Genomic DNA, 13432 nt, shown 5'->3' with positions numbered 1-13432 from the left:
GCCACGCACCTACCCCTGCACTCATGGACTTATCCATGCCCAGTGCGTGAATCGCCACGGACCGCCCCTCCTGCATACATGCAGCCCTGCTAACGTTACCCCACAGTTAAGTCTCTTTGTTCATGCACACAGTTCTCTCCACCTGCACCCTGCTTCATGTTCAGCCCCCCATCACATATGCCAGCTGTTTTCCTTCTTCTCAAGGTTGCTTCGTTTACTTTCTCACAGGCGGCCTCATTATTTTCTCACAGGTGGCTTCAGTAATTTCTCACAAGCAGCTTCAGTACTTTCTCACAAGCAGCTTCAGTGATGTCCTTGAGGCCTGCTGCTCACAAACATAACAATTCCATTCGGTCTGGATTGTTCACTAAGTGCCCCTGATACTCCAGGTATCCAACAAATCCCCCTTTTTGTTTTGAACAATCCAGACCCACTTTCATCATATGTTCCATAGCTTTTACAAAGCATTTTAAAATACACCCCAAAATCATCAGTGTCAACAGCAAACGCATCAATAATACCAACCCATATACTATCAAATCTTTTAGACAGCCTGTGACCCCCAAGGATTTCAACCAGTCTGTTAACCTGCTTTCCACCTGTATTGCATGCATGTTGCATCGTAACTCTGCCAACTGATAGCGTATCGACTTAGAGTGATCAGAAACATTCATGCAACACATACCTTCAATAACAAAAAATCAATGGCTGCTAGATTCTGCAAAAAGATCATGACGCATACTATCCATGTCTTCTAATAATCCTGATAACATGCTAGAGGTTAAATTCATTTGCTTTTGTGCCCAACAAGCTAATTTATTTAAGTTAGCTAAAGTTTTTGCAGTTGCTGCCCAAGGAACAAATAAAGATAATGCTATCCGCTCAGCTGTCCCCAACAGGGTTAAATTGCTGTCACAATGGGGAGTCAATACTTTTAGTGATCTTCTTGCTCGAGTATGATTCCGTAATGTTCTCATAGATGGAGCAAACATTATCAATTTTCCAAAATAACATGGTCCTCCTATGGCCCTTTTTGGTACTCCTGACCTTATTTTACTACAATATCAACTAGGTTCATGTAGGCCTCTACTGAATCTCCCTATCTTTTTTTTTTTTTTTTTTTGAGCCAGATTGTCTGTCTGGAGTTGTTAATCGTTTTTTGCAAGCATGGTATGTTAATGATTATGCCTAGTATGATGCCTAGAATCACAATTCTGATTTTAACCAAGGACACCAACCACCCAGTTATGCCACACACAAGCTTAGTTAATAAAATTACTGATCACACGTTATACATATTCATGATTATGAAGCAAAGCTAAGTTTCACTACCTTCTAGTAATTTTCTACTATAACATTTTTCTACTATTATAGATATAACAACTCCAGTAACGTTCTTATCTACAAGAGCAATGACTAGTTTTCTGCAGGCCTCTGTTGAAACAAGCCATAAATTCTGCTAACAATGTCTTGTATCTTAAAGCTTCCCTTCTCATTCCATGGCTTTCTTCCTGAGAGCATGATTGCATTCCTCCCCCAAGGTTGGTGTGCTTTCACTGATACCATACTGACTCAGCGAAATACCACATCTCCCCCTTCTTTGTTTATGAGAAGAGGCTTGTTTCAACGCTTTATCTATTAAAGTCTGCACACATTTTAAGACACAGAATACAGATCAAAATACATATATAAAAGGAATGAATAAGCATCCTACAGCTATTTGTAATAAGCTTTTCTATCAATCCACCAAAAAGATTTCTGAATATATCAAAACCATCACTTTGTTGCAGGTTTTGTACTCCTTTTTGCAAGTTTTGAATACTTTTGTGAATAGATTCCGAATGATCAGACAGATTCATGCAGCAAAGCCCATCAAAATCCTGACAATCATGATTTTGTGCTAATAATAAAAAAATTTCTTGCTGATCTATTCTGTTACTAACCCAACTATGCCAAAAACACCACTGAGCAAGAGGGTGATTATCAGCCGGGTCAGAGCAGAGAAGGGAGGCAGGCGCAGCACCTTCAGGGCGTCCCCTGTTGTAAATAAAGTGTGCTCTGGGTCTGTCCTCTCCCCTCCGCTCTGAGCCACCTCTGTTTATACCCTCAGCAGATTCAGTGAAAGAGTACTGACCAGGTGTTGCTGCATGCGTGGCCAGCGCATGCAACAAGGCCTGTCAAATATGTGCTCTGCAGGCTACAGCAGTTCTGTTTTGTAACAGTAGCATAGTATATAGAATCTACATCAGTTAACAGCGTTGATAGTGCCGATGCAGTTGTATTTATTTGCTTAGCAAGCCAACAGCCCAATTTATTTAGCATAGTTAATGCCTAGGCACTTGCCACACCAGGTGTAAAGAATGAAGCAGCAATAATTTTACTTAGTTTCCAAAACTCTGTATTATCTTGGCAATCAGATTCAATGCTATGTATGCTTCGTTTAAGTCTTTTATGCTGTCTGGATTTTGATATGTGCTCGCGTGATTACGTCATGCTGTGTCGTTGCAATGTATAGATCTTAAAGCATTTACAATCATTACCCCTCTAGAAACATTAGCTCTTGAATAGTTAAAAAAATAGACAGAAGTCCATCTTTACTGATCCCAAAAAGTTCCATCTTTTGTAGTTTTAGCACTCAGCACTCGTGGCTGCTGCTGTTTTACACAGAGTTGCCGTCCTACCGGTATCTGGCAGGTCAACCAAACATGTTCTGAAAGGCTTACCCGCAGATGATACAGACAGGGATCCACTTGTTTACTGCTCCTGTAAAGACATGAGCGTATCCCTTCCCCCATGTTATAAGAGGGAACGGTCCTTCCACTTATACAAAGCTCGACTCAGACAGGAGTATCTGTTAACCATGTCAGGGGCGGGAGGGTGAGGCCGCCTGGTGGTGGTCGTGGCCCCGGGCATATAAGAGGAAAGAAAACTAAAACCCGAGGTTTAAGACAAGAATAGGGAGGGATTCTTAAAGCCGCCGCTACAAGCAAAACAGACCATCACTAAAATCAAAGCAGAATAATGAAAAAGGGAACAAGACCCCACCCCTCCCTCTTCCCAGGCTTAACACCATCTCCACCTCCCTCCCCTGCCCCCTGAGCGGGACAGGGATGGGGCGGGGGGGGGGGAAGAGGGAATGGGGGTTACAGTCAGTTAATCACGCACTGCTTTATTGATATCAACGGTTTAACTGCTGCACCTACAGCAGCAGCCATGACTGTAGCCTTTTCTTGTTCTAACATTCGCTCGGCAGCTTCCAGCAGTTGCTCTGTACTAGATCCTTTGGCAGCACACTAAGGGGTCTCTCATTTTTTTTGTTTTGTTTTGGTTTGGTTTGTTTTGGTTTGGTTTTTTTAGCATTATTAAAGGCAAGCATATCTAAGAACTTTGCTTTCATGTCATCATCCAGATCAGGGTGAGCCATAATTGCAGTGTGCAACCGATCAATACATTTCCCATATGGTTCTGTGGGACCCTGCCTTACTGACACAAAGGCAGGTCCGGACTTTTCATCGTGCACCCTAGCAAGCGCTCTATAAGCCAAATCTTAGCCCAGTTGTAACACTTCAGTAGCAAATTGCGCTTGCCAATCAGATCATGTGTAGGGTCCCGCTCCCATCAGCATTTGAGTTTGCACCCCGAATAATGGATCACCCTGTTGTTGAGGGATGCAGGTGCCCCATCACAAGCAGTCTGCCAGTGCTGAAAGAACTGCAGCTGCTGTGACGATAGCAAAAGCATCTGGACAATCATTATAATATCATAAGGAGTTAACAACTGTGACAAAAAAATATGCTGCAACACAGACTGAGTATATAATGATTTTAGCCCATACTGAGTAACTGCACTTTTAGCTTCCTTCAATATTTTCCAGTCTAATGCTTCCCACACGCTTCTCCCAGTATTATTGGTCACAACTGGAAATGCCATGGGAAAAGGCTCTCCTTCTATCAAAGCATCTTGAATCACCTCTTTCCACTGCACTATCGGATTCAAATCCCTGGCCCCTCCCGCCGGCGTCCCTTGCAAAGGTGCAAAAAGACTGATCTCACCCGATGCTCCGTTCGGAACGAATAGGTTGGACGCTGGCAGGTCTCGATGTGGCACAGGCGAAGGAGTTGACAAGTTTCCCAGCGATGCTTCTAGGTGAACCTCTAGGGCTTCCAGCCTTTTTAGCGTCTCTTGCAGCTGTGCGTCCTTCAAGACGGATGAATGTTCATCCCCCTCTTCCTCATGCCGTGGTGGCAGGGAAGAAGGTGGTAACGGGGGATAAACTGGAGCTGTTGGCGCCGGCGAAAAGGCTCATGACTCTGAGCCTGCGCTGGCACAGCGTGGCGGGGTGCCTGGCAGCGGTACATCTGGTGGTGGTGAAAGGCTTTTGGCAGTTTTTCCCTCTGGTGCCCGCATATCTATAGTTATAGGGGCTGTGGCTGCAGTTCCTGCAGTCCTTGCTCGGGCTCGAACCCCCCACCCTCAGCATGAGCCGGGGCGGCGGCAGGGCTCGTTAAACCCGAGAACAGCATGCTAGTAGCAGAGGTGGACCCGCCGGCTGGAGTTAAAGCCGCGAAAGCAGACGCGACGACTGAACGTTCGGCTTTCATACTTTTCAAGGTTTCATTAACTAGCCTCCACACGGTGGAGAGTTTGCTCGCCTCCTTTGATCCCTTACTTATTTCATCCCACAGTTCTTTTCCTATATTTTCCCATATTGGGGCTTCAAAAGCAGCATCAACTGTGAGGATTAATTCCCTTTTCTTTGCTCACTGCAGCAAAGCTTCTAGGACGGACGAGTCATAATTCAGTCGTCTCACAGAGAGCATATGTTGGAGGAGCTTAACCACTGCTGACTCCTCTTTGGTCAGTGCGGACCTCATCTCCTCCCCGGCGGCTCGCCTGGCCAAGACGAGATTCCCTCCATACTTTTTGTACCTTTTTGCACTATAGTGACTTCCTGAGTGCCAGGGCAGCACTCGACTTCGACCGGCTTCCGCCCTCTCTTTTTCCTTCTTCGGCTTCGTCGGAATGTCCAACACCGGATCTGAGGGTCCCTGTTCGGGTGCCACCTGCTGACGCGGAAGTCACGGACACTGCTGACGACCAATATGATCAAGCAAATGCCGATTTACTGTTGATACATCCCGGTTAATATAGCCCTTCTAATTCCGTATCATGCGCAAGCTCTCTACTAATTGGTTAACTATATCATGCACACGCTCTTAGCTAAAATATGATTCGTTAAGTCTCTATGTTCACGCGCACGGCTCTCTCCACCTGCACCCTGCTTCACGTTCAGCCCCCAGTCACGTATGCCAGCTGTTTTCCTTCCTCTCAAGGTTGCTTTGTTTACTTTCTCACAGGAAGCTTCATTACTTTCTCACAGGCGGCCTCACTATTTTCTCACAGGTGGCTTCAGTACTTTCTTACAGGCAGCTTCAGTACTTTCTCACAAGCGGCTTCAGTGATGTCCTTGAGGCCTGCTGCTCACAAACATAACAATTCCATTCGGTCTGGATTGTTCACTAAGTGCCCCTGGTACTCCAGGTATCCAACAAGGATGGGGAATATTCAACAATACTTATGAAAAAGCCCAGTGAAGACTTAGACCTTCAAGTACCAAAAGGATTAATCTAAGTCATTAAACATGGGAAGAACATTCTCTAGGAGTGGAAGATTTAAACTTTGAAGGGAGATTTAAATGTGCAGGAACCAAAATCATCAGTCTGTGAGAAGATTCCTGTCAATGAAGGCAACTTACAACTTCAAATACAGAAACAAAAGCTTTTGGAGGACAGGAAGATAGTTAGGAAGGTGAAAGAGGTATGTAACTTTTCAAGCTGTGGGAAGAGTTGTATAGTATCTTCATGGAATCCATGGAGCCCTTTAACCAGCAGACTGAAAGCTGTAGAAGGGAGTACCAACTTCTTGAAAGAAGTCAGATTTCATCTATGTGTGGCTGAAGCCCTTACCTTCTGGCATTCTAATAAACACTTAATTTCTGACGGTATCTCACATTCTTCAGGTATCTGTGAGCACTTTTCTCTATGCCAAAAATGCAAGGATGAAAATGTCTGAAGTAAGTGCGAGAGATGTTTCCTAAGGTGTTGTGATGCATTGTGGAAAGGGGAGATGTAACATCATATAACCAAATTTGTGCCACAGGACTGTGCCTGGCCACTCAATAAAATGCATATTCAGTGGCTGCCAGAGAGCATCATGCAACCCACCTTTTCCCTTAGAGTAACATGAGTGGATGGATCTTCTCCCACATCAGCAGCACTGTGGGAACCAAGATTATCGCCTCTCAGTGACTCTTGAGTAAACAACCTTCATTTACAAGTAAAGCAGAGAGACTGCATTTGATTACCTTGGAAACATGGAAAGCTAACCTCTTCACTATTCTCTCTCCTCCTTTTCCTGCTATGTGCTGGCCAAATGGCATTCTTCACAGTACTTGTGCGCTTCACTGTCTGCAACTAACAGGTGGAACAATCTGATCTCAGTAAACAATTATTCTTCTGGTGCGCAACAGAAGAGCAGAGCCTAGCTCCCTAAGTAGTGCTAACTGCACAGGGAGAACAGAAGCAAAAGCAGCTGGAATTATTTTAGTTTGGCAAGTCAGCAGACCTGACACATGGAGTAAATCTGCTGGGCAAGAAAACATGATTTAACATAACAAATTTTCTAAGTATAACTTAATTTAAAAGGCAAAATAAAGGTTAGTCTCTCACTATCATGCATGAAACAGAGGGAAACAGTATCTAGCCTCTAACAGGAGGGAAGTTGAGGGAGCCTGTGACTGCAAACTTGTTAAGGTGGAGAGCTAGACAAGCAGATAGGTAGGCTATATGTGCAATCTCTGGATACATGCATGTGCCCACACACGTCTAACTGACATCTATATAAATGTATGGTAAGCACGTCTGTGCATGCATTGACCTATAAATGAATGTATATACTCAGACCACATGTAACATGAACATTTTCAACCTGTTGATACGTGGTGAAACTTGTGGAAGCTGCTGCTGTTGCCCTACCTGTATGCTTAGGTGCACATGACTCCTTTTATGTGTATGATCACACTCTGTGTGTGCTCTGTGGGAAATACATTCCAGACGATGCTGTTTGTGGTGAAACCGTTAAGCAGTTATTTGCCTGTTTCTTTGGCTCCAAGTCTTTTGCCCATTTGCACAAACCTGGAGATACAAACTTATTTGACCCTGTCAATCACAAAACAGCTCAGAGGTGCTTTTCTGAAAATACACAATATCTGCAGTTTATTTTTCAGTTTGGTATGGGGGGGCAGGGGTTGTTCAAGCAAGGGTTTTTTTCTTAGACACGCATCCCATGGACAACTCAGGGCACAGAGTCTCTAGTCCTTCACCAGCCGGTAGATGTGATGCTGGGCACCGTGGTCACTAGTTGACACCTCAAAAACATATGCTATGCACAGCAACGTCTCCTGTGTGTCCCTGTTTGTCACAACCTAGACAGAAAAGGAGAAAAAGCTGAGATAATAACTGCTGTTTCTCTGCTTACATATTGCAACACATTTAACATGGAGCAAAAAGTCAGTAACAGACAAAGAACAGAGAAGCACAGGAATGCTCAGGGAGCAGGACTGCAAGGCAATATATAAAAGGCTCTGCCAGCACCCACATGAGACATGCCTCTCTGTGACAGGAGGTATGGGAAAAACATGAGATTACTCAAAACATAAAGCCCCAGAGGAAGTATAACTATATGACAACTTTGTTCATAAAGTTTATAGCAAGCACTGGCCTGAGTGAAGAATGAAACATGCAGAAAGCAGTGACAGTGTTCCTCAGCATGGATTACAGCACACAGGACTTCCATCTCTCTCTCCCTGCCCCCTTCATGTTTTTGCTCATCTTAAAAACTTTTAGCATTTATATTCCTCTTTTCTTCCAGATGCTAAAGATCTTAGTATGAACATGAAAGAATAAAGCCTACTAAAGCCCTGTGAGATCTATTACTAACCTTGTGTGAGGTTACTAACGTGAGGACATTATTAACCTTGGTTTATAGCTGAGGTACCTATGCCACAGAGCAGTAAAATGAGTTGCCTGAAGTCCCACAAGATCTCCAGAGGATGGAATGAAGACCACTTGATTTCTGTTCTTTCATACAACCTCTAGCATCTCTTCTACTTGCCCAGCCTCAGGTTGTCTTGGCGAAGATCTGTGACATATCTTGTAGAGGCGAGCACAGACCTCAGTCTATTAGGAAAATCTACCTTTTCAGCTGTCTTTGCCCTCTTTTCATATTTAGGCTGTATCCAAGCCTGGAAAGGCTCTTGGTATAACATAGACACCAATGCAAATCTAGTTGCTGTAGCCTTGTAGTACTGATCTACCTAGAGGTTGCAGTGATTCATGAAGGTGTCACAGAGCTTTCCCCAATATGCCCCTTCTTTTACACGCCTCCATATTCTTTCCAGGTTCAGGATGGTCCTCAGGAAACAACTTTTTTCTTTCCCCTCTCTACCTGGTCAGTGAAGAAGTCTTCCCATGACAAAATTATATAGCCACTTAACAGTGCTGTTGGTTTTTTACCTTGCAAAAAGAGCCAGGGCACAGAAAGGACCTCAAAGTTCATCCAACAGTGGAATGAGCATTTCCTTCACTGACTTTTGCATCTTTCTCCCTTCTTTATCTCTCTGCCTCATGAATTCTCCCTTTATCTTTCTTTTTTTTTCCTCTCTTACTCAAGTGTCTCAAAATTATTCTGCTGCTTCTCTGCATGAGTTACTATCTCTAGAGCTCCATAAATGGTCTTGAGACGCAATACACGTGAGAGATACTAAGTTCAATTAGATGCTGAGCTGTAAAAGGAAATCTGCTTTGACTAACAACAGTGAACTCCTGCATTGGGCTCACATGTTTCCAAGCTCCAATAAAAACAGCTGAAAGTCCCACCTGCAGGATAGTAAAGTTCTCCAGCACACTGTTCATCATATACTTCTCAGGTAGGTGCTTGAGTTTATGAATGAAGTTTATCATGTATTCGCAGAGAGGGGAACGATGAATGCGATAGGAATAGTGTCCATTTTCATAGCGTGCATACTCTGTCTGCAATGTAAAACACAAAAGAGGAATATGGGACTAATGTTGTCACATTAGTAGCATTTATCACATAAAGGGACTCAGAACAGAAAAATTACAAAGACATTTCCAAGTAATTTTACTAACAGTAATGAGGTGATTAATCATTCCTCTACAGGACTTTGCACGAAAGTCAGTCTCCTTGAACCCTCTAGTTTCTTCAGATTGATTTCTTTCTTCTTTAGAACAGTGGGTTCCAGTTTAAGACCAGCAAACTGCCAGGGAGCTGTGAAAGGTAATTAAGAGGAGCAGACCAATTGTCAGCTATATCATTATGATCTGCATCTCTACTGGAAAAATACTAGGTGTGGATAAACTGAAAAAGTTAAAAACTACTGCTTTAGCAAGACCAGGAAGCTCCAAGTAATGATGGTAATCGTACGCTCAGGATGCTTCACAGCTGGAAAGGACTAAAACCTTCTGTTACCTGTGAGAGAAAACATAGCATCACTGCTCCTCCTTAGGAGAGGGTCTGGCAATGTTACACAGAGGGTTTTTTTGTTCACATTCATGTATTAGCTCCTGTATATTTCATCTTCCTTTGAACAGAATCTGAGGCTGGATTCTGTCATTTCACAGTAGACCCTTAAATGCTCGTTATTGCATGTCACCTCAAAAACTTGGTTTCCTTTCCTGTGCACCGTGACACCTTTCTTTGGTCTATCTATCCCATAATGCAAATACATAACCAGACTTCAGGCATGTTTGTCATATGACTGGAGAAGGATCTTGGAGAAGGATGTAGCTTGAACTGACTACTGACACAAGAACACCTGGTGTTCTGCACACAGCCACTCCTCCTGCATGTAAAGGCTCCTTGAGAAAGACAGCAGCAGGAAGCAGGTCAGAGCAGCTTTCTTAGCAGCTGAATGTGGCATCAGAAAGTTCCTTCAATGCCAGATATATGCGTAATTATGCAGCTCCACTGTTGCTGAAGCTGTAAGTGTAGAAACACTGAGATAACCCTCATAAAATAGTAAGACTATAGTCTGTAAATTATTACAGTCTATTAATTAATGGCTATAATCTGTAAATGATCTGTTTAAAAACACTGATGAGAACGAGGTGTTGCCTATTTGTTTTGACCTTTCTGGACTAGGTTTCCTACCTTTTCTTTGCTCCGCCAAAAAACCCAGGAAATCACTAGAGCTGAGAGCTTTACATATTCACATGTCTTCAGAAACTGAGACTTAAGGAAAAAATAGCAAACACTACCAGACCTTCAATGAAGTCCTGAGACAAGGCCATGTTGCAGGCTGGAGAAATCTTACACATCTATGGCATTCATGTCCCTGACAAGCATGGGATATATTTTGCCTTGAGATATATGCATGATGCAAATACTTGAAGCAACAAAACAGCATCCAGAGAGAACCTTGCACCCAGGTGTCTGCACCCTACCTCCACTTTCTCCACCACCTGCTTTCCAAAGGAACACACTTTGGTGGAACAGGTAATGACCATGTTTTCTGGGCTCTCATATTGGCTGGAAACACCATAGAAAGCTCTGGATTCATCTTCAACATTGGTGTTCAAATCAGCCTGCCAAAAAAAAAAAAAAAAAAAGGCAAGAAAAATACATGGTTATCAACAGATTGTTGTGGTGTTTCTTCACCATTACCTAAAGGGATCTTGTATAGCCAAGACTGAAAGGTACTGAAGTGTCCAAAGCTCCTTAAGGACACCAATGTGCATCAAGCAAGCAGGGGAGATCTGAAAAGAGTGCACTAAAATGCAGTTCCCGCTTCAGAAAACCATAGAATCATAGAATGGTTAGGGTTGGAAGGGACCTTCAAAGGTCATCTAGTCCAACCCCCCTGCAAGGAGCAGGGACATCCCTGACTAGGTCAGGTTGCTCAGAGCCTCATCCAGCCTGGCCTTGAACGTTTCCAGAGATGGGGCCTCTACCACCTTTCTGGGCAACCTGTTCCAGTGTTCTATAACTCGCATCGTAAAAAATTTTTTCCTAATTTCTAATCTAAATCTACCCCTCTCTATTTTAAAACCATTACCTCTCGTCCTATCGCAACAGGCCCTACTAAACAGCCTTTCCCCATCTTTCTTGTAGGCCCCCTTGAGGTACTGGAAGACCGCTACCAGGTCTCCCCGGAGCCTCCTTTGCATATACATTGGGGAAATCTGGTAGAATATCCTGGATGCAACGTAGGGAATGTAGGTTGCTGATGGATCCAGCCCAGTTCCACCTGACTAGAAACTCATCTCCATTACCCGCTACAGTTTTCAAATGTGAGTGCCTAACATGTGCCAACTAAAACGGGATCCAACTCTTAAAAATCCCAGTTGTCTGAAGCTTCCACCAGGGGTCATTCAAACCACACTTACAAAAAAAAGAGGCAGTTCCCTTGAGTTCTGGTAACACAAAGGCTGTGCGGGAATGCCCTTTTCAGCTTCCTCCTTTTCAAAACTAAAAGGGTAGAGCTTCTCTATACTCCACAAGCCCAGGTGCTAGCTTACATCAGAAGAAAAGCAATGATTAGTTCCCATAACCTACTTCAGACTATTCTATTCTTCCTGCTGATCTGAGGGAAACAGGAAACTGAAGAAAGTGTGTTCCTGCTACAGTGGATAGGATGAATAGGACCGCATTAGATGCCATTCTAGCATGGTTTTCTTAGCCAATGTTAGTGAAGGGTTTTTACTCAAGAACTAGAGCAGCTCTTAGAACATGCAATGCTATCATCCTTTTCTTTGCCCTACAAAATACCTGCCTCTTCTCTGCCACGAGATATTACAGCTAGCTTAAGTAGCAATCTCACAAGAGGTTTCAGTGAGTCTAGAAAGCGACAGTCCAGTCTTGTCCTCATCTGTAGCCACACAAGCTTGCTGATGCCTTTGTGCCACCATTAGCAATTGTATGAGTCTGTGGGTAGCCAGATGAGAGAGCTGATCCCAGCCAAAACAAATTCTATTGTGTTTTTGGTCAGTTAGTTTTCAGTCAGACAAGAAAGCTCACGTGGATCCCCACAAAGCTGAAGGGGCTGAAAGAGGTGAGAATACACAAAATTTGAGGGTACAAAGACTGCCTGTTTGTATAGCAACATATACTCAGGTTGGCTTTAGCTTCTTGTGAAACTGCATCTCAAAGCTGTAGTTTGACACAAAGAGACAGCAGTCTCACTGTCCAAGAGCAGTTTGTGGCTCCCCCATCCCCCTGTACTGACACAGATGTTTCTGTAGCTGTATTACAAGACTCACTGAGGAATTACTGAGCTAGTTCTCAGTGGAATCAGTTCCTTGACCTGATTCAGAAGCACTTCTGTGTGTTGGGAGGATGGGCAGCAACAGGGAAAGTAGAAGGCAGGACTGCTTCTTCTAGTGTATGCTGGGTTTGAGTAACTACAGCAGTAACTAGTAACCTGCTAAAAGCCACATTGTGTTGTCATTCCTTTCAGATAAAAAGTTTTGCTCCTAGACAGTCAGGCTGGCCCGTCTCTCTACCACAACACTTAGAAGCAGCATTCATTACACAGTTATTGTCCCAGAAGAATTCACCACTTTGCCAATAGTGATGCCAAAAGCACTAGCAGGAAAAGCAGCAATGTAATAAGGTGCAGTATTTGCATTCAATCCAATTCCTATGGCTGTTAACACTTCAGGTGTGTGAAGGAGAAGGTGGTAAAGGAAATAAAATAAACCATCTCCCCATGTATTTCAGAAAATCCAGTTCCATTTTCCACTTAGCACAACACTGGGGCATTGCTGCCACTGCACTGTTGCACACTCATATTTCCACCTTAACAAAAACTAATCATCTGCATTAGATAAGTGATGCCACAGGAGATTCAAGCAAACAAACCAATAAAATCTGATTACCATCATTTTTTTTAAAGCACAAACTCAGAAGCAAGTGAAAGACAGATTTAGGATAAGTTTTTCATGAAGCACAGTGGGCAATGCATCTCCTGTGATATCGCCTAGACTAGCAGCTGTAGCATTCAGATAATTCTAGTGGGAGAAAGATTCAGTCCAGGCAAGATGACAGAATGCTCCAATGTTCACATCAACACTGGCAGCATTAGAGATGGACATATAGCTTTCACTCTGCTCTTAATGGAGAGCATAATAGCACAGTATTTAAATACATGATTACAAATTACTCTTCAAAATGACTGTGTTGTTTCCCATAGTTTCCATAAAAATCCTTAACAGCTGTACCATTTTCACTACAGATTATGGATGAAAGTCTATTTGTCAGAATGAGCTTGTCTTCGCTCTTGACTCTTCCTTTTAAGTAGACTCTCTCCTTCTGAAGTAGTGACAGATCTTCAACCCTTATGAATTTGCTTGGT

General features: G+C 43.3%; 1 protein-coding gene across 3 annotated transcripts in view; it reads right to left on the bottom strand.

Moving 5' to 3' along the window:
- Positions 1-7243: 7243 nt before the first annotated feature.
- The window catches only part of TEAD4 (TEA domain transcription factor 4), a 60240-nt gene continuing 54051 nt past the window's right edge, over positions 7244-13432 (bottom strand). For all 3 annotated transcript variants that reach the window (XM_086759226.1, XM_086759220.1, XM_086759222.1), the window contains 3 exons: positions 10524-10664; positions 8937-9089; positions 7244-7483 (listed from right to left, as the gene is read on the bottom strand). In XM_086759226.1, the coding sequence (XP_086615352.1) occupies positions 7370-7483; positions 8937-9089; positions 10524-10664 (408 nt within the window). In that variant the 3' untranslated portion in view covers positions 7244-7369. The remainder of the gene's footprint in view (positions 7484-8936; positions 9090-10523; positions 10665-13432) is intronic.

Source organism: Chlamydotis macqueenii, chromosome 1 (genome assembly GCF_036417535.1).
Source record: "Chlamydotis macqueenii isolate bChlMac1 chromosome 1, bChlMac1.mat, whole genome shotgun sequence".
Lineage (NCBI taxonomy): Eukaryota > Metazoa > Chordata > Aves > Otidiformes > Otididae > Chlamydotis > Chlamydotis macqueenii.
This window is presented reverse-complemented; position numbering and strand designations above follow the sequence as displayed.